Genomic DNA, 23,608 nt, shown 5'->3' on the forward strand with positions numbered 1-23,608 from the left:
ACAAAATTTAATAAAATAAAATACAAATATCAGTAGAGCAGGCATTTCTGCAAAACATCAAAGAAAATAGATAAATACAACCTATGAAGATCACATGAACCCGTAAATATAACTGCTATACTAGAACAGATAAATCTGCGACACTACCAAAGTACAAGAGGCGTGGCCACCGCGTCCGACGAGCGTTACGTAAAATCCGCACATGCGCTGTGTAGACCCTTAAACAGTCCTTTTTATGCCTAGCGTTGCACGACTAGCATCAAACGAGGTGAGAGCTGTGCACTTTTAATAAAAATTTCCCAGTTTGGCTTTGTCGTCACATGTTTTATCTTGCGATTGATGCACATATGTCATCCGTAACCATAAGTTTGGCTTTTTATTGACGAGTGAAGGTGTATTTCATATGTTTTTACTGGACTTTTACCATACGCGTGCCCCATGTGGCTAGCTAAGTTAGCATAGCTTTGGCTAGGACCCGGGAGAAGCTTCAGTTCAGCTCCCGGTGTTCCAGATCTACTGGCGTTTAGATCAACTGGCGTTGGTCGAACAGATGTGTGGCAGTCTTGCGTTTCAGTAGCTGCTACTGACAAACCAGCAAAAAAAAAGCCAAATGTGTCATCTGTGACACTTGTGAGGTTGTCTCAAACACACTCCGTCAGTCTTGATGCTGTTGAACAACAAAATGTTTAAAAATGTGGCGAGTTTACCTGGTGATATCCTCATGCGCGACGCGATCGCGAAAACAGCAAACAATTAACACCACGCCGATGTTGTTCACAGGACAGCAAGAGTAAACGATCGGGAGACTCTTGTCGTCGTTATCGTTCCCCTCGCACGGTTTATTTCTCCGAATTCAGCGTTTTTGCTCCACAACTACAGCGTGCTGTTTACTTTGTGCACTAACATGGAGTCGAGTCAACCAGCGCCACCTCTGGCCAAGTGCCACAGCCTACAGCCAGATCAACCTGTGACACATCTGCACCACGTTTGAATTCGTGTCATGCACATTTGTACCTTTCAATTGTGTCTGTTTGTGCGTCATGCAAATAAACCTTTGAAATGAATGAAATGATATCATATATTCCTTATTGGCCTACATTTGTACAAAATTCCAAATTATATACACAAAGTCATAGAAATCACCACTCCAATTGGTCATCATGATTTTAATATTCTCTTTTTCCATAACAATGAAATACACCTTGGACAAATATGACACATCAATATTTCATTAGTGTTGTCACATCACATCCTGTAAGCATCGTCTGTCTGTGTCTTTTCCCTGAAAATGAATATTTCCAGCCAATATAGGCAATTCATCAACATGGCTGGAGTTATATACAGTCTGTATAAGTGTGGTTAATCTAATGAAGATTTGTAAGGAGACGGCAGTTACTGTGAATTCACAGCAGTTACACAGTGATTAGTAATAAACAGCCAGTGAGAGTGAGTGGATATGACTGTTCCCACCACTAACACATGACCATAGGCCACTACTAGATTAACTTGTGACACATCTGCACCTGCTGCTATGATCACATTGAGTAGAGGCTGAGTGGCTGCACTTAACCCTGGTACATCCAAATCTACCCACAAACATGTTGAAAGATGCAATGCCAGCAATGTGGATTGTCAACACTAAAAACAATCGGTAAGCAAAGACAACAGGGATCACTTTTTTCTGTTTATTTAGCACCCACAACATTTGTAGTCGCCTTCTGCACAGGGGAAGTCCACACACACTGTGTGGTACCACTTTCCACAGAAGGTGCAATCTGCAAGATTGAATGAGATTGTCAGGGTCATTGTCTGACTGTTTATTACTAATCACTGTGTAACTGCTGTACATTCACAGTAACTGCCATCTCCTTATAAATGTTTATTAGATTGACCACACTTATGCAGACTGTATATCACAACCAACTCTAACATGTTTGTTTGCAGAGGGAAGACACAGACAGACTACGCTAACGACATGTGATGTTACAACACTGGTGAAATATTAGTGTGTTCACGACATTTTTCGTATGGGCAAAAGTATTGATATCAGGATGGTGATTCTTATGTGTATGTCATTTGGCATTTTGTACAAATGTAGGCTGATAATAAATACATGATATCATTTCATTCATTTCAAAGGTTTATTTGCATGACGCACAAACAGACACAATTGAAAGGTACAAATGTGCATGACACGAATTCAAACGTGCTGCAGATGTGTGTCACAGGCTGATCTGGCTGTAGGCTGTGGCACTTGGCCAGAGGTGGCGCTGGTTGACTCGACTCCATGTTAGTGCACAAAGTAAACAGCACGCTGTAGTTGTGGAGCAAAAACGCTGAAATCGGAGAAATAAACCGTGCGAGGGGAACGATAACGACGACAAGAGTCTCCCGATCGTTTACTCTTGCTGTCCTGTGAACAACATCGGCGTGGTGTTAATTGTTTGCTGTTTTCGCGATCGCGTCGCGCATGAGGATATCACCAGGTAAACTCGCCACATTTTTAAACATTTTGTTGTTCAACAGCATCAAGACTGACGGAGTGTGTTTGAGACAACCTCACAAGTGTCACAGATGACACATTTGGCGTTTTTTTGCTGGTTTGTCGGTAGCAGCTCCTGAAACGCAAGACTGCCACACATCTGTTCGACCAACGCCAGTTGATCTAAACGCCAGTAGATCTGGAACACCGGCGGCTGGTAGTGCATTATTTCTCCACAGTTTTAATAAGTTTCAGGTTACCACCGGAGATATTTACTTTGAGGATCATATGTGGGTTTCATATTCTATGAGTATGAAGTATGAAGGCAAAGTGAAGGTTTGGTAGTCGGGATTTGTTATAATAAATTTTAATGCCGCAAGTATGTTTCCGCGATGATCGTCACGGTAGACATTTTTACTTGTCACACCAAGTAAAGCACACAGCATTTTCAAGGGATGCCAGCGTTTTATCAGATGTCCTAATTAGCAGTTATTGTAATTGATGTCAAAGTCCTTGTTATATAGTCAAGTCCAGTAAACATAAAATAGCTATGTTGGTAGTTGGACGTTACAGTTATGCTTTTATATGAAAACTAATAAAAGTTTTATCCATGACTAAAGATGCTTGGCTCTACCTTTTTTTTCTTTTTTTCCCCCAGCATCAAGATGCAGCTTTTCTTACGTGGCCAGAACACTCACACCCTTGAGGTGACTGGAGAGGAGACTGTCGGCCAGATCAAGGTAAAACTTGTACCAGTGTAAAAATTGTACCTTATTAATGGCAATATTGAATAAAGGATTATTATGAGAAAACCTGTTTGTGTCCCAGGCTCATGTCCAGGCTCTGGAAGGTCTCCTGGTTGAGGATCAGGTGCTGCTGCTTGCTGGGTGCCCTCTGGAGAATGATGCCTCTCTGGTGTCTTGCGGTGTCTCCGAGCACTGCACCCTGGAGGTAGCTGGCAGACTTCTGGGAGGTATGTGTGCATGACATGTAGCTATTCACATATTTGAATGTTTGTTTTCTTCGGGACTTCAAAACTTGGCACACCGAGGATGGCACTAATATAGTTTGTCTTAACAAAACCACCTTGATAGCATGATCTTTGTTTCTCTCTTTCACTTTACCAGGTAAGGTTCACGGCTCTCTGGCCCGTGCTGGAAAAGTGCGGGGACAGACTCCCAAAGTAAGTGTAACCTCACCTCTTCTTCTTCAAAAAAAAAAATTCTGGAGGGACTCTGCCTTCAGCTATACTACAGACTACATCTGCTTTTACTTCACTTTTACAATGATGCCAATCCACTTATTTTTCTTCAGGTTGATAAGCAGGAGAAGAAGAAGAAGAAGACTGGCCGTGCTAAGCGCCGCATCCAGTACAACAGGCGCTTTGTGAATGTCGTTCCCACCTTCGGAAAGAAGAAGGGACCCAATGCCAACTCTTAAGTGGTTCACTGCCCCAAAGGAGAAACCGCATCATCACCTGTCAGTTTTTACCAAGTTAAATGTCATCCTGTACAAAATAAAAACAATTTTGACTTGGTCTAGATGAGTGATTTGTCCTGCAATGTAAATCTAGATCTTTAGCAAATAATCTTTGCGGTTTCTTAATAAAGACAATTGTCCTGTATTTGAGCCAAAGTTCATCTGTCTCTAGGAATTAATGCTAGCTAAAATTGGCAAATTTAGCTTTGAAGCTAAACTTCAGACACTGGATGCTTAGACCCTAAAGACGTGCATCACTGTACATGGAATGCCTTAGTTTACATATTTAGAATGGTCTCGCACCTTATGGGTGCGACACAAAGTCTTGTATTTACAACTTATTAAAATCTTCCAGGAACAACAATTAGTAGTTGGCATAAAACTACTGGGAGGTTTTAGTACTTCGTACACCACACAAACTAGTTCTCTTAATACAGTTGACTTCAGGCTAAAGAACACGATGTAGACAGGTGCAATCTGTACAGTGACCGGTTAACTGAAATGAACAAATTTGGGGAAAATGATTTATTTCTGACATTGTACATGCAAAAGAACAAAAAGATAACATTTCACAGTCTCTTATATGTACATTATTAACAAGCCATTCCATGTTGTCCAAATCAAACTTTTTTTTTTAAAATCCAATTGGTATATGTGTAATGCTATGCTAAAGCACAGGCATCCCAGGAATATTGCAATCCAAGACGCATGCTGATATCCCCCTCTACCTCAAGGCCTTTAATTAGGTGGGAATTCTCGAAATGTAGTGCATGCTTTGGGCTAATCCACAGACACCAGCTCGACCTCGAAAATCAGCTTTGCGTTGGGTGGAATTCTGGGAGAGGTAGAGTTAAGGAAAATTGGCTTTCATTTAATTATGTTAGTGTAAAACAATAAAGGAGGACAGTTATAAGCAAGAATCAAGCCACATTACAAGCTGAGCTCTGACCTTACGTGCAGACAGCTCGTGTAGTTTCATCACATCCCTTTAGAAATATTTCGATATTTATGAAACATGCACGCAGGGTACAAAATACCAAAGAGGGGAGGGAAAAAAGGATACTTGGACTCAGGGACGCCCTTCTTTCCATAAGCCCATTCAGGGTCAATCTCCAATCGAGCAGTTTCACCCTTGCTCATTGTCAGTAGGGCCTCATCCCACTGTGATGATTACAGACATTAGACATAGAAATAAAAGTTAAGAAAACTAAATGACAACAGCAGAGCAACTTACTCCTCTGATGACTTTGCCCAAGCCGACTTTGAAGCTGAGTGGTTTGGCCTGTTTCTTCTTTTTCGCCCCTGCAGATCGAAGACAACAAGGACAGATTCTTCATCGCTACATAGAGATTTGATCTACATAACTAAAAAGTACAAATTACTTAGTTTAACATTTTCAATAATGCAAAAGCACGACTAGCGACAGAGCATCACCTTACGAGTGCGATGCGGTCATACCTGTGGGAACATTGGTGTCAAAGACAGTCCCATCCTCTAAGGTTCCGGTGTACCAGCAGCTCACAGTGTCGCCCTTCTTTGGGAAGTTTGTCTTGTCGCCTTTTTTCAGCACTGATTTGGTGTACTTTGGAGGACCCTGAGAGAAGTAATGAAGCAGTAGTCAATAAATGTGAATAATCGCTGAGTGCTCACCAGAATCGGCCTTTTGTACTTTAGCATACAATGAAAAAATATTTCCCAATTCACATTATTATTACAGCATTTTTGAGTCTTCGTGAGTACACCTGAATTTTTCACTCCAGTAACCATAATCTACAGAACCAAAATCTGCACGCCCCCCCATTAACCAACATTGAGCATCAGTATCATGCACGTGGTTATAATACACTTATCCCCATGTGGGATATGCGAATGGACAAAAGAAATTACAACATATTATAGGTCTCCTTCTTTATATAAATGATGATATTAAAAAGTTGATATTTGATGGTGTGGATCAGTACCTCATCCACAACTTCTGTCTTGACATCTTTGGGTTTTTCTTCGACTTTCACAGCTTTAACCTTCTCCGTCACTTCTTCCACTGCTTCTGTGCCTTTAAACCTCTGCAAATCACACGTTTACACATTTTATGTTCGTTATCAAGGTTCATCATCGAGGCGGATGACAATCGTGACTTACTTTGCTCTCGAAGAGCTGATCGTAGGCGATAATCAGTTGCTCTTTCTTTGCAGTTTTGGCAACATTTTTGATGTTTCCGAGCAGCTTGTGCTCGTTGAGGAACTGAAATAACAACAAACGAACAGAAGGAGAAAGTTTAACTCGTTTGCGCTCAAGCCACGAGGAGCTGCGCAGGTCAAAGCCTAAGAGAAGCTGTTTGCATTCGTATTAATGTGCAGATAGTGCTGAACATTGTGCTCTGCTGTGCTGAAGCAAAGCATCCCATCGGAGCTAGCCGTGCTGCATGCTGCACTTCACAGTGAGAATTCAAACCGGTAACCTGCAGATATCCCAACCGGAATCCCGAGGAGACTAAAGGGAGAAACATACCGAGTGGGCCGCATTGTCCTGCAGGAACTTTATTATGTCTTTTTTGGACAAATCATCACTTTTGAGCTGCTCATCGCTCCATTCCCGTGTGGGCTCAGCCGCCATTTTGAGAGGCGAACTAGTGAACTTTGACCTCCGTGCGCAATATAAAACCGCGTTTTAACGTTTTCACACCAAATTACAATGAAAAAATTTTAATTCTATTTTTAAATGTATTTTTATTTTTTCCCGGATGACCTTTATTGCGAGTGCACGATAAGAAATGCGTTTCTGCACATTTTGCCGTGAAACGCGGAATAAAAGTTTAATGAAGAAATATAAGATACATTTGTATTGCTTATATTATCATCATATATATTAATATATATATTATATAGCCTCTCGCCCTGTGACAGCTGGGATAGGCTCCAGCGCCCCCCGCGACCCTGAAAAGGAGAAGCGGAAGCGAATGGATGGATGGATGGATATATTATATAGCGCAATATTGAAATAACTGCCTGATGTGTATACCGCCGTCTAGTGGACAACTAACTGTCCAATAGATATGACAGCAGTTACACACGTGACTTCTATCAAGATAACTAAAGCACTTATCTAATATATCCAGTTACACCGAGAACAAACTGTGTCTCCTCCACACAATAACATTAACAAGAGAATGCACACAGATCACTTCCTGCATGCATAGTTCATTTGGGCGTGTTAAGCATTTCTTTTTTAAATCTTTTGACCGTCTGCAGTGGAAGAGATGCAACACAGTCTACAGAGCAACACATCTATTGAATACCCCACTTAAACTTCCTGTGCATTGGGACTCTTCTTCCTCCGTATTTTTCAGGGGGATTGATGTCATTTGCTTCCATTTTCAAAGTAGCTCCCCCCGAATAGCCGGAGCCACTAAATGTAGGCTTGTGGGAAACAGGTTTCCTTTATCTGTTTATCTGTCTCCATATTGGCTACTTTAAAGACAACAACTGCTCTTCCTGCTGTCTCATTACAGTGTTATGCTCCTGGGAGCATTTTACCGGCATGGTTCAGGTCACCTGTCCCTGTAGAGAGAATGGCCACTACAAGTCAATGTAAAGTTGTTCTGAATGGTCCCTGTTATCCTCTAATGATGGAAGTGTTCTTTCATTTCAGGATGACCAGTTTGATAAGTATGAAAATGATGTATATTTCATACTGTGGTCATCCATGGTTGGACAGCACTCTGCTTCGCCATGAAAACATCAAAAGAGGAGTGTTCTGTTTTTTGGAAGACTGGTGCTCCTTATCTTATGTGTTCACGTTTCACAGGTTAAACCAATGTAATTAAGACGAGTGCAGCAATATAGACAAGTAGCCACAAGTAAAGAACATTTGATATGTTCTGGTTATGGTCTTTCTCTTGTAGGTGCTCTCAGTCTAACTACACACTTCCCAACCAGGCACAGGGTTATCCCACATAAGGACTTAGATGTGGATGACTTACAGCAAAGACCCCCCTCTCGCGTTTGTGATGTCTCTCTCAGAGCGAACACGCCGACCTCATCTATTACACCCTGTCCGTACGCCTCGAAATCACCTTCACCGACAGTGAGAGCGCAGCTTCAAAAGGCCTCACACGTGTCCCGTGACTGTCCTCGCTATCTCCTATTTATCAACAGCCTCGAAAAGCAGCGAGATGATAACGATTTTCCACCGCTACATTCAGCTGGAGAGCAGGGTTGCGAAGAGTCTTTACCCTGGTTGGTTTCCTGGCAACAAGAGGGACACTGGATGAAAAGCTCACAAGGAAGAGGAGAGGGATAATTATCTCTTTAGAGGAAATCTCTCAGGTCTCATTCCTTCTCCTTTATTGCCCGGGAGGGAAGGATTGTTACAATAGTGCAAACTGCAGAGATAAGTTGGCATAAAGAAAAAGAAAGGAAATCTGTAAAAAAGGGGGAAAATCCAGAATAAATTGAGCTTACTTGCCTCCTGATACTGTGTGTTTAAAAAATAAATACATTTTTATTTCATTTTACAGGTGACATCCTGAATCTGTCATGTGCACGTCTCACTTGGCCACTCTCGGTTTTTCATCTTCAGATACGGTTTATTTTTTATTCAGTAATCTTTTCTCTAAGAGTTCAGAAGTGTGTGGATGAAACTTTTATCGCAGGAAGTTTGGGGAGAAAAAAAGAAAGAAAAAACACCTGAGGTTCACGTCTGGCGCGTTGCTTTGCGATAAAGTTTTTTAAATTATTTATTTATTTCATTTTTTTTGCACAAGCAAAGCCGAGAAGCTTAAATGAGCTCACATATCAAGTGAGGGAGGAATTTAATTTGATGCAGCTCCTGAGAGCTCTTCACATCTACAGGTTATAGAGACAAGCGATACACATTCTCTTAGATGTGCCCCTCAGCACGGAGATTACAAACAATATAATCCTGCAGTAATATTTGCAGAAGTGTGTCCTTAGTTAAACTCCCTCTAACACTTGTTCTGTCAGATTTGGAACAGCTTTATCTTTGAATGTCGCCTCTTTTCTTTTCTATTTTCTTTTGTCTATTATGACATGAAATTGATTAGAAATGCTGCCAACAATGATTGATTAATTAATTATTTTCATGATTTTGAATGTAAGAGCTACATAAGCTTAAAGGCCCATTTTCAGGATCCACTACCATCCTGTAATGGCTACACAGCAGTGGCATGGTGTGCAATGCCAGTTAGTCACGTTACAAGGTGCACTACTCAGTGAAGCCTTTGTGAGCTCAGTTATATCCTAAAAAAACATGCTTTTTTTTCTGAACTTGTCAAGTGTTCTTGTTTTAAGAAATAAAAGCTTTTCGATGCTGGAAATTGCTGAAAAATGGAAGATGTCATTCAACTGTGCGTTATATTCCCTTACAGAACAGCGCGAACCGGCTCGTACAGGTGTTATTTAATAAAGGTGACAGCTGGGGACCTGTGAGATGTCTGTTTCCTAAGCTAGAGATTAATATATGCTTGTCCTCCTGCTCAGGTTTCGTTCCAGGGTCTAACATTTTCCGTTTGAGTCTGAACTGGAGCAAGTTTACACTTGTTCTCCTAGAGGGAGTAGAACACACTATTGCGTGAATTTCTTTCCCTTTTTTGACAGTTTCCTACAGAGAAAAGCCTTTGTTTCTGGGAACAAGTACATTCTGACGAGTTTTAGAAGGAAGTTCCTTTTTTGTTGGTTTTATTGAGAGTACAACCCAAACCATAAAGACTGCAGCAGAATTTTTGCTTCTTTCATCAGACCAGTTTTCAGCTCTCGTAATTTTTTAAAAAGGATGTCACATGGGATGCTTTCTTTCACATTAGTTAACACAAAAAATCTATTATGCCAACAGAGCACTTCACTCTAAGACTGCAGGCTTACTTGGAGTTGCAAGAGTTTCCAAAAGTGGAATGAGAGCCAGAGTGTTGAGTTATTAGTCAAACAATCCAAAACTGTACCTTTATTTTGCAAATAAAGGTACAGTTTTGGATTGTTTTGGGGGCAGCTGTGGGTCAGGAGGTGGAGCAGTCTGTCCGTCCATTATCTTCCACTCATATAATTCAGGGTCACTTGAGGGCTGGAGCCTGTCCTAGCTACTATAGGGGAAGAGAGAGGTACAGCGGGTCATCTGCTAATTAAAAGTTTGGTGGTTTGATCACTGGCTGCTCTAGTATGCACTCCCAAAACATCTTTGGTCATGGTGGTGAACCCTGAGTCGCTCCCTAAGCATTCACTGGAGTGTGAATGTTAGATAGAAAGCTTGTATAAAGTGCTTAGAGTGCTTGTTAGTTATTACTAATCCCTGGCTCTCTTTCACAGTGTATCCTCTGTCCTTCCCTCACCCCCAACTGCTTGTGGCAGATGGCCACCATTCCTTGAGCCTGGTTCTGCTGCAGGTTTCTTCCTATTAAAAAAGGGAGTTTTTCCTTCCCACTGTTGCCAAGTGCTTGCTTGAGGGTACTATTGATGTAATTTGGGACTATATGAATAAAACTGAACTAAATTGATTGAATTGCTCAAGCAGAGTAGTAAAGCTATATAAGAACCAGCCCATTTACCAAAATTATTACATATGACAGAGAGCCCAGGAGTTTGAAGGCATTTTAAAAAGTAAAGAGATTCAGACATATTGTAGGTTCAAATTTTAAATACAATTATAGCAGAGTTACGTTAACTCTTTGGCCACAGAGACACTTAAATGGATGGGTGACACATGTATCTTATCTGCTAGGACAAGATGCAAAACACCAAATCTGTCTAACGGTTCAGTCTGACTGTAGTTCCAGCATTGAACCTCAAGGGGTCACTATGGGCATAGTGTTGATATGGCGAGGCAGATTTATCTCCACATTTACAAAAAAAAATAAATAAATAAAAAGGTAGTTTCTGGATATAAGGTTTATAATGAGTCTTGGCAGGAGGGAAAACGATTCAGCCAGTTGAAAAGCACAACAATAATAAGTGCCATAAAAAAGTGTAAATAAGTAACATAGTGAGGGGAAAACAGTGCAACAGAGTCAACAAATCACTGTCTGGCTGGATGGTGTTCATTCTCTGTTTGTGTTATAAATGCCTGATGTTGATGTTTTGCTTGTTTTTGTTTTATCACGGGGTCAGTTTAATATGTGGAATTTCTTTCAGTAATAATGCGATGAGAGAGAGACGAGAGGAGTTAGGTCGAGCAGGGAGTCGTTTGTATCTACAGTGTAATAACTTACATAAGTGCGCTCAGATAATTAATCACACTTCACCTTCGCTGCCAGTCATCCATCCCTGCACGAGCCAAGCGGCCAGAGTGCAGCTCCTCTGCTAAAGTATTACTTTTCTCTCCCCCCCTTTTCTCCTACTTATACCAACAGAATTAAAGGCTTTCGTAATGGAAATCATCCCTAGGTGGCCTTGGTCCACTGTGGATAATGTGTTTTTTGCCTCAGAGCCTAATAAGCTCCCTCTAAGCCATATGGCGAGCTGAGTTCACCTGCCTCACTCAGGACTGCGAGAGCATGTCTTTAAGCTTCATATAGAACATGATTCATATGCTGCTCCTGCTGCTGCAGCTCGCAGTGCTTGTGAGGTCGGCGGTGCTCCTCTGGGGTGCTCTAGGTTAGCAGTCAAAACTTCCACCAACATCTGGTGGTGAGAAAGTTGAACCAGTAAAACAAACAAACAGAAAAAACCCCTCTAAAAACAATAACTGCATCTCTTGGGAGATGAGTAAAAAAGTATAAGGGCTTTCTCCTAGTCATGCTCCTGGTATCATCATGCAACAGAGAGCTCTCCATTCAACTGGCTGCTCCATGCTTTGGAACATTTCCAATCCAGAGCTTAGGCTGCAGATCTGTGGTCTCAGGACTAACCCACGCCTGCCCTGTCAGATCTAATCTCTTGGCCGCATGCCGTGAAATGGGTCTTATTAAGAGTTTAACTGAGATTAGCCCAACCCTGATCTGAGCCATGCAAAAAGAAAGGGAGGGGGTGGGGGGTGAGGGGGAGGATCACTCACCTAAAAACAATCCCCCCAAATCACAAGAACCGGGTGGCATAAGAGGTTGATAGCAGTCACCAGAAGCTTTGGTGCACGCCACAGCGCGTGCTCTCCCTTCTGTCTCCGGGATGCATCATCTGTTCTTCCGCTAATTAGAAACCAAAGAGAAAAGATGGATTTGAAGTTTTAGTTGGAACCCATCCCGGTATGATATCACACCGGGCTTAAAGGGACAGACTTCTGAGCCACATGGTCTCCCGACAACTCTTGTCTCCTCACATTACTCTCACGCTGTGCGTTTGCATCGAAACAAAGAGATTCATGACTGCATGCTCGGTGCAAATTCTGCCATTAAAAACACTGCGTTTCTGGGACAACACGAGGCTCATACTTTCCCTTTTTGCATCTCAAGAAATGGGGTTTATTATAACTGCTGTGTAAGTGGAAGGTTGGCCGTGACATTTTTTCCCCCCTCTTTTTGTCCAGCTTTAGACGAACACTTGCACGATGGAGCTATTAAACTCTACCCTCTACAAAATCACACTTTTATAGTTTTAGTTTGCAAAAAGGCAGCACAGGGGTTCTGTGGTTGGCAGTGTGGTCTCACAACCAGGAGGTTCTGGTTATTTGTGGCCTTTCTGTGTGGATTTCCGGAGTTGGTTTCCTCTGGGTACTCTGGCTGATATTCCAACAGCCCAAAGACATGCAGGTGGGGTTATTGACAATTCTAATCAGTTTTGTTGTTATTTCCAGAATCCCATCTTGCGTTGTTGGTACCTACAGCACTGATAAATGTTGTGTGGGCCAGATGTGGCCCACGACTGACTGATTAGGTGGACCTGTGGCCGAGCTGGAGCGGCAGGACTCACTTGGAGATGTAGTCGAGGAGAACTGCAGATGTGCACCAAACATTCGTTGCTCTGTGGGTCCACCGTTCCTGCTTTCAAAATGCCTGCAGTAAAAATGCCTGCTGTGAAACAGGTCTGTGTTGTGCTCTTTGTGTATTTCCAGTCATTTTGCCAGTGTAGATAAACACTCGCTTGACAAAAGGAAAAGAAAAATACAGGGAATACCTGTACCTGCACATCCCAACATAATATAAGCGCACAAACTTACATTTGAAACTATGTTTCCATCCAATTCAAACAAGCCCCCTGCTCTCATGTTAACAAATACACTGCTCGAAAAATTAAAGGAACACTTTGGAAATGCATCAGATCTTAATGGGGAAAAATTAGGCTGGATATTTATACTGATGTGGACTGGGTAATGTGTTAGGAAGGAAATGATGCCACAACGTTTAGGGGCTGAATCTTTGCCAACATTTCATGGCAGCAACTGAAAATGATTTTAGGCCAGGTGAGTGTCTTCAATCTTCATCTTCTATCCTGCCTGCAGACATTCATCACATGCAGCCGAGCTTTGTTGTACACTTGCAGGGTCTGAGAATCCAAGGATTTCATCCAGATTCCTAATGGCAGACAGAGTGCAGTTGCCTAAGCTGCAGAGGCCTCTGTGTCCTGTGGTTTGATCCCTGGCTGCTCCAGTCTGCATGCCAAATACCCTTGGGTAAGATACTAACCCCAAGTTGTGGTAGGGTGCAGCTATTGGAGTATGAATGTGTGTGATCAGTAGACAGAAAGCACTTAAGCATAGAAGAAAGCACTTGTGTGAAAGGGTGAATGTGGGATGTTGTATAAAGCGCTTTGAGTGCTCTGGGGAAGGAGAAAAGCACTATATAAGAATCAGTCTATTTATCATCTAGTAGTATTCATTCTGCTCATCCTTGCACAAAGGAGGAGATACCGGTCCTGCTGATGAGCTAAGGACCTTCTATGACCCTGTCCAGCTCTCCTAGCACAACTGTCTCCTGGATCTCCTCCATGCTTTTGAGACTGTGCTGGAAGAAACAGCCAACCTTCTGGCAATGGCATGTACTGCTGTGCCGTCCTGAAGTGCTACCGGTAGTGATTTTGACCCTATCCTAAACCTTCCTGTTTTGGGGCTTGCCTCATACTGCACCTGTTGTTAATTTCATTAACACCAAAGCAGCTAAAACGGATTAACAACCCCCTCTGATACTTAACTGACCAGATCAATATCTCAGAAGTAATACTCCATATATACTCTGATTAAAAAGTATCCTTTTAAGTTTTTTTGAGCAGTGTACATTAAACACACCATCATGTTTATCACGGGGTTTTGCTTTTTCACTCAGCTGGGTGAAAAAGCCTGACATCAAGGACCTGTCTTATCCAGACACACATCATCCAGTCTCTCCGCCTTTGCCCTAAACACCCATCAATAAACAGAGCTTTAATATCTATTTACCAACCTTGAGATGAGGTACGTAGCCTGTGTGTGCGTTTCATGCTGAAATTCTCAATACAAATCCACACAGTGGAGACGTTCGATGGATCGTGATGGTGAAGGGAATGCTGATTGCAGAAGGATTTTGAGTCAGAAGCAGAACTAAGTGACAGTGAAAGGCATATGTCAAGACCGTGGGGTTTGCATGATAAGCTTTATTTTCCACAGCTTAATTCAATTTCAGTGTGACGTGTGCGCATCATGAAAGCGGCTGGTTTTTGTTTTGTTTTGTTTTTTCTGGCTTTTAATTTCAGGAAACATGAAATGAGGAGCACCATTCATCACAGTGAGTCACAACACTGAAATCATTGCCTGATTTTCAATAACAGTTATGTGGCTAACTATATTTTTAAAGATAGAGACCGACTCATTGGCAACACCCGGTTTGTTCTAGAGGTGTTTGTCCAAAAGTGATTCACTGCCTGTATCAGCCTCTATTAAATCCATGCGCGGGTACTCAGCTTGGCCTGGCGCTAACCTCCTGTTGCACTCATAAAACATTCAAACCTTGAGATAACGTTCGAACAAAATATATATTTTCCCACTCTCTGTTTTAAAAACAGATGGTATACCTTTCCTTATCACGACGTCGAGTAAAACACACAGCGATTTTACTCGACTTACTAAGTGGATTGTGCTCCCAAACTTGGGATGCAGCAACTTCTTTTTCTCATTTGTTCAAAGATTGGATTGCATTTTAGAACAATCCCTTTCTTTTAATGCGAACACACTTACAGACACACACAGACACACACTGAGGGTTTTTTTTTGTGTAATTGAAAATGGGTTTGCGTTCAGTAGATGGAATTCCATCTTCCTCCTTTCAGCTCCATCACCAGGACGAAGCAGGTCTCACTGCGCCTGCCATGTAAAATGCATCATGCCTGTGGAGACGAGACGACTTACTGATAGAGAACACGTTTCCAGCGCTTAGTATGTATGAAACACCTCCTATGGGTTATTTTCCGAGGCTGATCTTTTCTCTTTTAGGACCGAGCATAAATAGGAAAGATGGGTGAACATGAGACAAAAGCTATTACAGTGTTTGCAAATAAAATCACTACCCTCCACGGGCGGCTCGGTCCTTCGAACATCACCTCTTCTTTCTGTTTTTTTTTTTAACCTCACGCTTCCATCCACGGGCTCCAGCACACTTGGAGGAAGATAAGACGATGTGGGGCAGAAAGGGCATGTGACATATGAAGTGCTGTATGCCAAATCCACCGCATGGTCAGGGTTTGCACCTGCAGCAGAAAAAAAAGGACATTAAAGCACAAAAGCAATAAAAGCGGTGACCAGTCTTTTTTTTATGTGCAGCTTTCCTGCTCTGTCCCTGCAGCCAGCTGAGCCACTCAGGCTCAGAGTTTGATCAGTATGTGGAGCCTGACATGGACAAGGCACCACGCAGTGAACATGAAAGGCTATGCAAACACCCAGGCACTCTCTCTGTCTCTCTCTCTCACACACGCACTCATTCACAATGCACTTGTTCTTTTATGTCTGTCTCTCATGTACGCTCCATTTTGTCCAAAAAAAGGGCTCGAAACACAAAAACTAACAATCCGCACGCCGCAGCTCCCTCCCACTCCGCACTCCTTCTCTGCTCTAAGAATTCAATTCATCTCAATAATGGAGAAGAGGAAAAGTGCCAGCACTAGGATTGTCTGTGGTACCTCTACCAACTCCTCCCCCCCCCTTCTTTTTTTTTTTTTTTTTTGCTGAAGGTGCCAACCAGACTGCCTGTCTGACAAAATTCATGCAGGTACCACTTTTGAAGAGGAAGAGGAAGAAGAAAGGTCATGTTTGAATAATGAATCTGTGCTGGGAATGAACTTCAGTCTCGGTGTCTCTCTCGATCTTTTTTTTTTTTTTTTAAAGTAAGATTATTCTTTTTGCAGGCAGTGACCATGGGATCAGCGCCTGTCAGGGATAGCTTAAAATGTCCATCTTAGAAAATACTTTGCTGAAACAAGGACGAGGTAGAGTCCGAATCAAAAAACGAAACACAGCACAAACCTAAAAAACACACTATTTATGTCCTCCCGATGCTGATGTGATGCTAAATAAAGAGATGGGAGTAATGATAATGATGATGACGATGATGACTGTGATATTACAGCATTGTTCTCCTGCATGAGCAGAAGGTCAGATTCTGTTCTGACAAAAAAAAAGCCATTATCGGGAAGGGTGAGGTGGTCCACTGGGGTTTTGGGCTCATAATTGTAAAGGACAGAGGGAGGCTGCAGACAGCAGATACAGTAGGCACAGCAAGGCAGCCAAGGATGGTAATAATAACCCATACAGGTGGAAATAAATGTCATTAGGAGCCGGGAGTGCTATCTGGCATCCTGTTTTCCGACACTGAGTGGGACCATACTATTAAATAAGTCCTGTCAGACGTTGGCCCTTAAAATCTTTGACTGAAGCAACAGCGAAGTGTGTTTAATGGTATATAACCCATTTGCAAACTTTAAGTAACTTTAAAAGTACTGAATTATACTTGTGCTTAGGAAAAATTCAGCCATTTTTTCTTCTTTGGTGTTTTCTTTCTTTCCAGAAAACACTACTGGGTAGTTACAAAATAAATAAATATAATAGTGACTCAGCAGAGCTCCTTTAAACCAGCTTCGCCCCTTTAAGTTTTCTTTCGGCGCTCTGTGCCTCTTGTTCGTGAGCCACACAGGTATGTTGGACTTTAATAAACAGCGAACGCTTGAGGGATATAAGTATGGAAATGGATTTAATCAGCAATCTGCAGAATTGAGTGCTGGCCTCCAGTGGACAAGAGCATCTGCCGATGAGTGAGCGATTCTCCGCAAAATGAATGAAAGAGGGAAGCGGAGGGAAGGTGAAAATGTGTATGTTATGACGCCTTCGGGCTTAAAACTGAACACGGTGACAGGTGTTATATATTGTGTGGATTTTCTGTGGTGTTGTGTTTGATCAAGATAATGGCTGAACGCCAATTTAGCTGGAAATGACTGCTTAATACAGTTTCCGTGAAGCAGAAGCAGGTTAAAAGCAGGTTTTTGACTTGAACTGCTTGTCTTCGCCTGCGCAGAGGTATCAGAGAAATAAAGTAGAGTGACACAATTGAATGCACGTACCCCCCACCACCACCACCACACTTAGGAATATAAAGTAAAAGCTGGTTGGAGTTCTGCTTTTAAGGCTTGACCCTGCTCGCTTGTAATACTGCATTCAGCAAGACAAGACTACAGCTCATCCTAATTATTTCTAACTGATGGGCTAATCCATCAAGAGAGACAGCCTGAAAGAGTGGAGGAGGAGGTGGAGAGAAAAAGGGAAGGACGGTAAGTACTCATGCTGAGTACTATTCCCATGTAGGATGTCTCCTTTGTGTGTGTGTGTGTGTGTGTGTGTGTGTGCGTGCATGCATAATTGTGTGTTTTTCCCTCTCGTTCTTCCGTTTTAAACCTTTCACATCTCTCATGTCACTCCTTGCTCTTTCCTGCTTTGGCACAAGCAAAAAGCGCCCTTCCTTTATTTGGCAGACTTGGGTGCAGGGTAAGTCAATAACACAAGTACACGGGGCTGTCATAGTCATAGTTTATAATGCACAAGCAAACAATCTCCTGTCAGAATGAGTCAATGCGAATTCAGGGAACCTATTTAGCTTGATTCCTCATATGAGGAATGCATGACAAATGTCTGCAGTCCAGGCACATCAGGTCATTAAATTCAGATTTATAAGATTGATATCAATACTTATCAAAACACTAACCCCCCCTTCCCCCCCACCCCCTGACGCCATCAAAGGCCCCAGGCACCTATTCTGCACTCATGAAGAGAGGGAGATGGATAGGCAGAGAGAATGGGGCAAGAGAGCAAGAAACCGAGAGGGGAGAGATAGAGAGAAACATTTCCTCAGCCACAGCAGCAGCAGCAGCAGCGGCGCGATTCACCATCACAGCATTAGCTGACACCTCCTGATAACAATAGTAAGGGATTAATCAGTATTCTGTGCATAGCTTAGGGCTGCACTAGTCCTTTATCACAGCGGTAACTGCGGCCTTCCTCTAAAGGTAAGGTTAAAATGGAGATTACGCTTTGTTCCCGCGCACCTCCTCTAATGAACCTTATCTCCCTTCACTACCCATCTCTTCATTCTGTCTCACTCACACAGAATAACACACCTTCTGCCCTCTTTTCTCCTCTCTGGAGGAAATTGGTGGGAGAAAAAAAAAGAAGAAAAAGACGCTCTCTGTTTTCTGTCTCTTTTCAAGTGCAATGGGCCAGTCACCCTGTTGTCTACTTCATTTCTGCACCGAGTCATTCACGAGGTGGTGTTTATCCTCCCTGACTGCATGTCCACGGAAATAAGTCTGAATTCTGTTTAAGTACTCAATGGGGAAAAATGCAATGAAATGTGCATGTGCACAGCAATAAAAAAAGTTTTTTAAAAAAGTTTTTTTTTAAGCCCAACATACTTATGCAATGTAGCAGTCATACCGCATGATATGAAAAATCACACAGGAACGCTTGAAGGTGAGGATGTATTAAACTCAGGTCTAAAAGAAGAAATCTGATATTCCTCTGAGCTGATGTGGTTTTGACAAATATTGAGTGTGCACGTTTTACACATTAAAATGTACATATATTATTTTATTAGCGGCAGCTGAGCTGAAAGATGCATGAAAACTTATGTGAACTTCAGATGCTTGTGAGGTTTGAGGTCTGTTTTTGGTGTGCACCTCTACTGTTTTTCCTTTGTAGCTACATTTCCCAGTTAGCAGACGGCAGACGAGGAAGAAGACAGATTATTTTTAAGTGTAAATGACATTTGATAAACCAGAAGATGTTTAAAGCTTGCAGGCATCATATTATGTATTTAAAAAAAAAAGAAGAAGACATGGATTAGTACGTGACGTGTCTTTGAAGTTATATGAATAATTCATCATTTAAACTGTCTTTAACTGTGATAAAATAACCTTATTTTTTGTGCTAAACAGCTGGAAACATTTATAGAAGGTTGAAACAATTGCAGGCTATGGAGCAGGAAAGCTTGTGGTATTGGTCTGCCTCAAGGTTAGGGACAGCAGTCATCAGTCTGAGTTTAAGATCATGATTTTCAGTATACCAAATTTCACTTTCATAGCATACTGTGGCTCGATAGTTGGAAAGCTGTATATGATAGAGTGTGTGTCATGTGTTGTAGAACACAGCTGGAAAACTCCACTCAGAAGTAGCACAGGTCAGCTGATCACATGGCGTACGCACAAAGAAAACGGTCCCGGACCTCACTGTCTGAATCAATCCTTGGATGTATTTCAAAGTGAGTCTCCTCGGTAGTCTGTTTCTTTGGATTCGCTCCCCTGACAAATCCCATTTGAACTGCTGTTTTTGTTGTTGTCTTTAACATGTTTTTATTCAACTTAGCATCATGGCCGTTTAACCATTCGGTCATGGAACTTTACAGAAGTGTAACCGAGATAGAAATGGAAGCTGAGTCTGATGATTAGCATCATCTTAGGCCTGTACTATGAAGTGAGGTCAACATACCCATGGTATCTTTCAGTTATCTGGATTCACATACACTGACAATCTAGATAAGCGGTCACACAAACTTGAAAAGCTAACCCTTGTGTGTTGACACGAAAGGTGACGCACAGGAAGCATCAGACCAAATAGTGTGTAATGGCAACGGAGCGACTGATTTTACAAAAGAAGAAAAAGCTACTATGTTAATTAAGTCTACTTGAAACCGGAAAAAGGCTGACTGTGTAAGTTAAGAGGGTTATCAATATCATAACTTTATCATTAAGACAGAGGAGACTCTAAAAGATTATGATCGAGTATTTTATTAAATTAGTAATTAAAAGACAGTTTTAGCTTTTATTGGTTCAGCTGCAGACTTGGTGTTGAAGGGTCTGAGAGTCCGTAAAGACGAACCAAATGTGAACTCACAATTTAAACAAGGCTTTGACGTGATATAAGGTCAGCTGGTAGAAATGGGTGTATTTTTCAGTACGATATATTAATGCTTTGCTATTAATTCCTTGCAGCCAAGAGGAAAAAAAAATAAATCAATGAATAAAGTTGCATTTAAGAGCCTATATTTATCACTGATGTTCATCAGGTAATCACAAAGGCATTAGATGCTATATCTATGCTGTATCTATGCACAGAAGTCTGAGGGAAATTGAGTGCAGATTCAGTTTTTTTGAGAATTGTTTGGTCATTAGGTGGATAATCTATAATCTGGAAAATAACTTGTTCCAGAGCAGGTTAGGTCGGCAGCATAAGTTACTCTGGTGATTTCACTCACTAAGAAGCGGTCCTCTGCATAGTACAGAAAACCAAAGATTAACTCTGAAGTTACCTGGATAAGACAAAATCCTGCTTTGTAGTACGGGCCTTCTTATTGGGGTAAATCACCATGGTAACATACCTATCCTGGAGCAGGATAGGGTATGGATTAGAGATCAACAGGTATGAAATCAGCATGTATATATCAAGACTCTTGGAATATCCAAACAATTTGACAGCAATTTTATTTCATAAGCATTACTAGAATTAATCGTAAAAAAGGAGACGCCCAATTTGAAATGTGTACATACGCTAAGCCTTCGTTTGAAATCTACTTTTCTATTTGTTCCTTGCTCCCTCTCTTACCCTTAAACAACACCAGGGTTGCAGCTGAAAGAATAAAAACTGAAACTGTTCTTTGAACGTGAAATAAGCTAAACATTATTAATATACTTTTCTAGTCTTACTGACTAAAGCGTTTAAAGTGCACACACGTCCATACAGAGCTTTTAATACTGAACTGCTGTACAGTGCTTTTCCTCTCTCTCACACACACAGCGCTGCTTTATCTGCCGTAGCTGTTTTGCTTTCAGCCTGTAATATTTGTTTAACCGCTTCATTTTTTTTTTACTAGTATAGTTTTCAATTCCTTTATATTTTATTTCTCCTCTGCTGCCAGTACACTTGCAAATATTTGTGATTGTTCAGATGCTGCCAAAGCCACCTCTTGCTGAATGAGCAGGGGAAACCCTGGGTTAGCTTTTCGAGTTGATGGGGAGCTTTGTGCGATCGCTTTTCCTGATTGAAGACATTAAGGTAAGTGAATCGAGATAATGGAAAGATGCTGAACTTGCTAGTATAGGGCCCAGGCATGACGAGATCCTGAATAAGGGGAATATCATAATGTAAACATGTCAAGATTGAATGTGGAGATATTTTGTTTGGCAATGACAAAAATGTAAAATAAACAAGAATCTAAAAAAGAACCCACAGGAGACCATGGAGGATCACACATGGGGAAACATAACAGAACATTACCTTTACATTTACCTTTACAATAAAACAAGAAATAAACAAGAGATATTATAATATATTATTATTACTATGTTATAATTAGAATATGACTATAAATACCTTACATGAAGTCAAATTAGGGAAGCAACGTAAAGACACTGAAGCTCAATATGAATCAGGAATTCAAAATACTAGCCATCTTAACAGGAATGCAAAACTCCATAAAAAACAGAACTCAGACAACACAAGAAAAATAAAATGCAGCATACTCAGATAACAATAAAACCATACACCAGAACACAAGCTTATAAATATTACTAGAAGCTATGACCTCACAAAACCATTGCTAGTCAGTTACAGTCAAAGAATTGGAGCAACACTCATTGTGATGTTGTAGGAACAACATTAAGTAATATTAAATTGCCCGAACTGGAATATCCAAAGTTAATTTCCTGGGTTTGCTGGATACAATGATCTCTCTTTTTCATCATCTTAAATATCACTGCCTTTGCCAACATTGTTCAAAAGAAATTTGAAATCACAGTGGCTATTAAAAGTGTTCCCTGTTGAACCACGTGCTGGAGAGACAGCGGCAGCTTCTACAAAACAGCAAGAGGTAGAAAAATGGTGAAGGCACATCATGTCATTCAACTAGAAGAGCTTCACAGCGCTGTTTGCACATAAAATTGGCAACATTCAGCACATCACCTCTGATCCTCTCTACCATTCACAGTCTGATGATCACTCTGAAGCTGTTTTTCAGGGTTCCCTTTGAGAGGAACAGTGACAAGCCGAGGCGCCACCGAATATACAGACAAAATCCCATCTGTGTTAACAGGTTCCTCCTCTGAATTCTTTGCCATGTAAGTGCCCTCTTTCAGAATGCGCAAGTCATTTGAGTGACAGGTGCACTTATTGTAATTATTTGATTACCTTGTGTGCGTATCTCCCCACACAAACTGCCTATCTTGATGAGGCAGGCTTTAAACTGACAAAGTGAGAAGAAACAACCTGCAGCCCAATATTAGACAAATGTTGCAATTTCCCTAATTTCTGTCATTGGGCTCTACAAGACAAACCTCACCTTTTTCTTTTTTTCTCACAATGAGAGTGCCGGTGCTGACACTTAATGGCTGATTTGGCAGGCTGGGACAATTTCAGCTTTTACCTGTCTGCTTTTAAGAGGCAGTGATTTCTGGTACAAGAGCTCCATCCCCATGCATTCGCTGTTTCTCCTCATTTGAGGAGGAATTTTCTTCACTAGGCCCTAAAGTGCATAAATGTCGTTACTGGGTACCTGAGAGTCTAATTTTAGGGAATAACTGTAGTGTCTGTACATGTGATGTTAACAAGAAGAGCAAAGGAAAGATGGGAGTACTCTTTTCTTTATTACTAGCCTTTTGTATTATGTTTATTGAAATGTCTCTGCAGGACCAATTCTTCTGATGAGCTTTAAATCAGGGACACTTTCTGTGTGTTAATTACTTTGGTGTAACATTTGTAGGAACCTGTCACAGTGGCTGTTCCTACAAACACACAGAGAAGAGAGGACCCAAGCGCAGGTCTCATGGGTTTATTGAGGATGTGGATGGTGTTTATTATTAAGACTGAATGAACAGAATATGAAAAACTGACTTAATGAATGGCTGAATTGAACTGGACTGAAAACACTGGACTGATTTATGATGAGAAGACAAGGAACTGAGGGAAACTGAGGGTTTAAATACACTAGATAATGAAGATGTTAGAAACAAGTGAGAACACAGCTGAACTAAATCTAAATAATGAGACATGGGAAATAGAACTGAACATAATGCACAGAACCAAAAGTCTAACAAAATAAAACAGGAAACACAGGGAAAATAAACAGTGACACAGTAGAGACTGAAAACACTGTATGTTTTCTTGGGGCATTCTCTCAATGATCCAGAAAACCTGACAGAAACACATTAGACCTATGAAAAATCCAAATCTATGCCATCTTTCACATTTTCCAAAACTGTCCAGTGG

The 23,608-nt window shown here is 41.4% G+C and overlaps 2 protein-coding genes across 2 annotated transcripts; one reads left to right on the forward strand and one right to left on the reverse strand.

Moving 5' to 3' along the window:
- Positions 1-142: 142 nt before the first annotated feature.
- Positions 143-4,019, forward strand: faua (FAU ubiquitin like and ribosomal protein S30 fusion a). The gene is made up of 5 exons (XM_026142983.2): positions 143-268; positions 3,141-3,222; positions 3,311-3,455; positions 3,610-3,665; positions 3,797-4,019. Exons 2-5 carry the CDS (start codon positions 3,148-3,150, stop codon positions 3,920-3,922), a joined length of 402 nt encoding a protein of 133 aa, XP_025998768.1. The 5' UTR covers positions 143-268; positions 3,141-3,147; the 3' UTR covers positions 3,923-4,019.
- Positions 4,020-4,471: 452 nt separating this feature from the next.
- fkbp3 (FKBP prolyl isomerase 3) lies at positions 4,472-6,947 on the reverse strand. The gene is made up of 7 exons (XM_026142982.2): positions 6,470-6,947; positions 6,101-6,202; positions 5,923-6,024; positions 5,420-5,555; positions 5,196-5,263; positions 5,025-5,122; positions 4,472-4,796 (listed from the first exon to the last, which is right to left on the reverse strand). Exons 1-7 carry the CDS (start codon positions 6,572-6,574, stop codon positions 4,742-4,744), a joined length of 666 nt encoding a protein of 221 aa, XP_025998767.1. The 5' UTR covers positions 6,575-6,947; the 3' UTR covers positions 4,472-4,741.
- Positions 6,948-23,608: the final 16,661 nt, after the last annotated feature.

The sequence above is a fragment of the Astatotilapia calliptera genome, chromosome 15, assembly GCF_964374335.1.
Source record: "Astatotilapia calliptera chromosome 15, fAstCal68.1, whole genome shotgun sequence".
NCBI classification, from domain to species: domain Eukaryota; kingdom Metazoa; phylum Chordata; class Actinopteri; order Cichliformes; family Cichlidae; genus Astatotilapia; species Astatotilapia calliptera.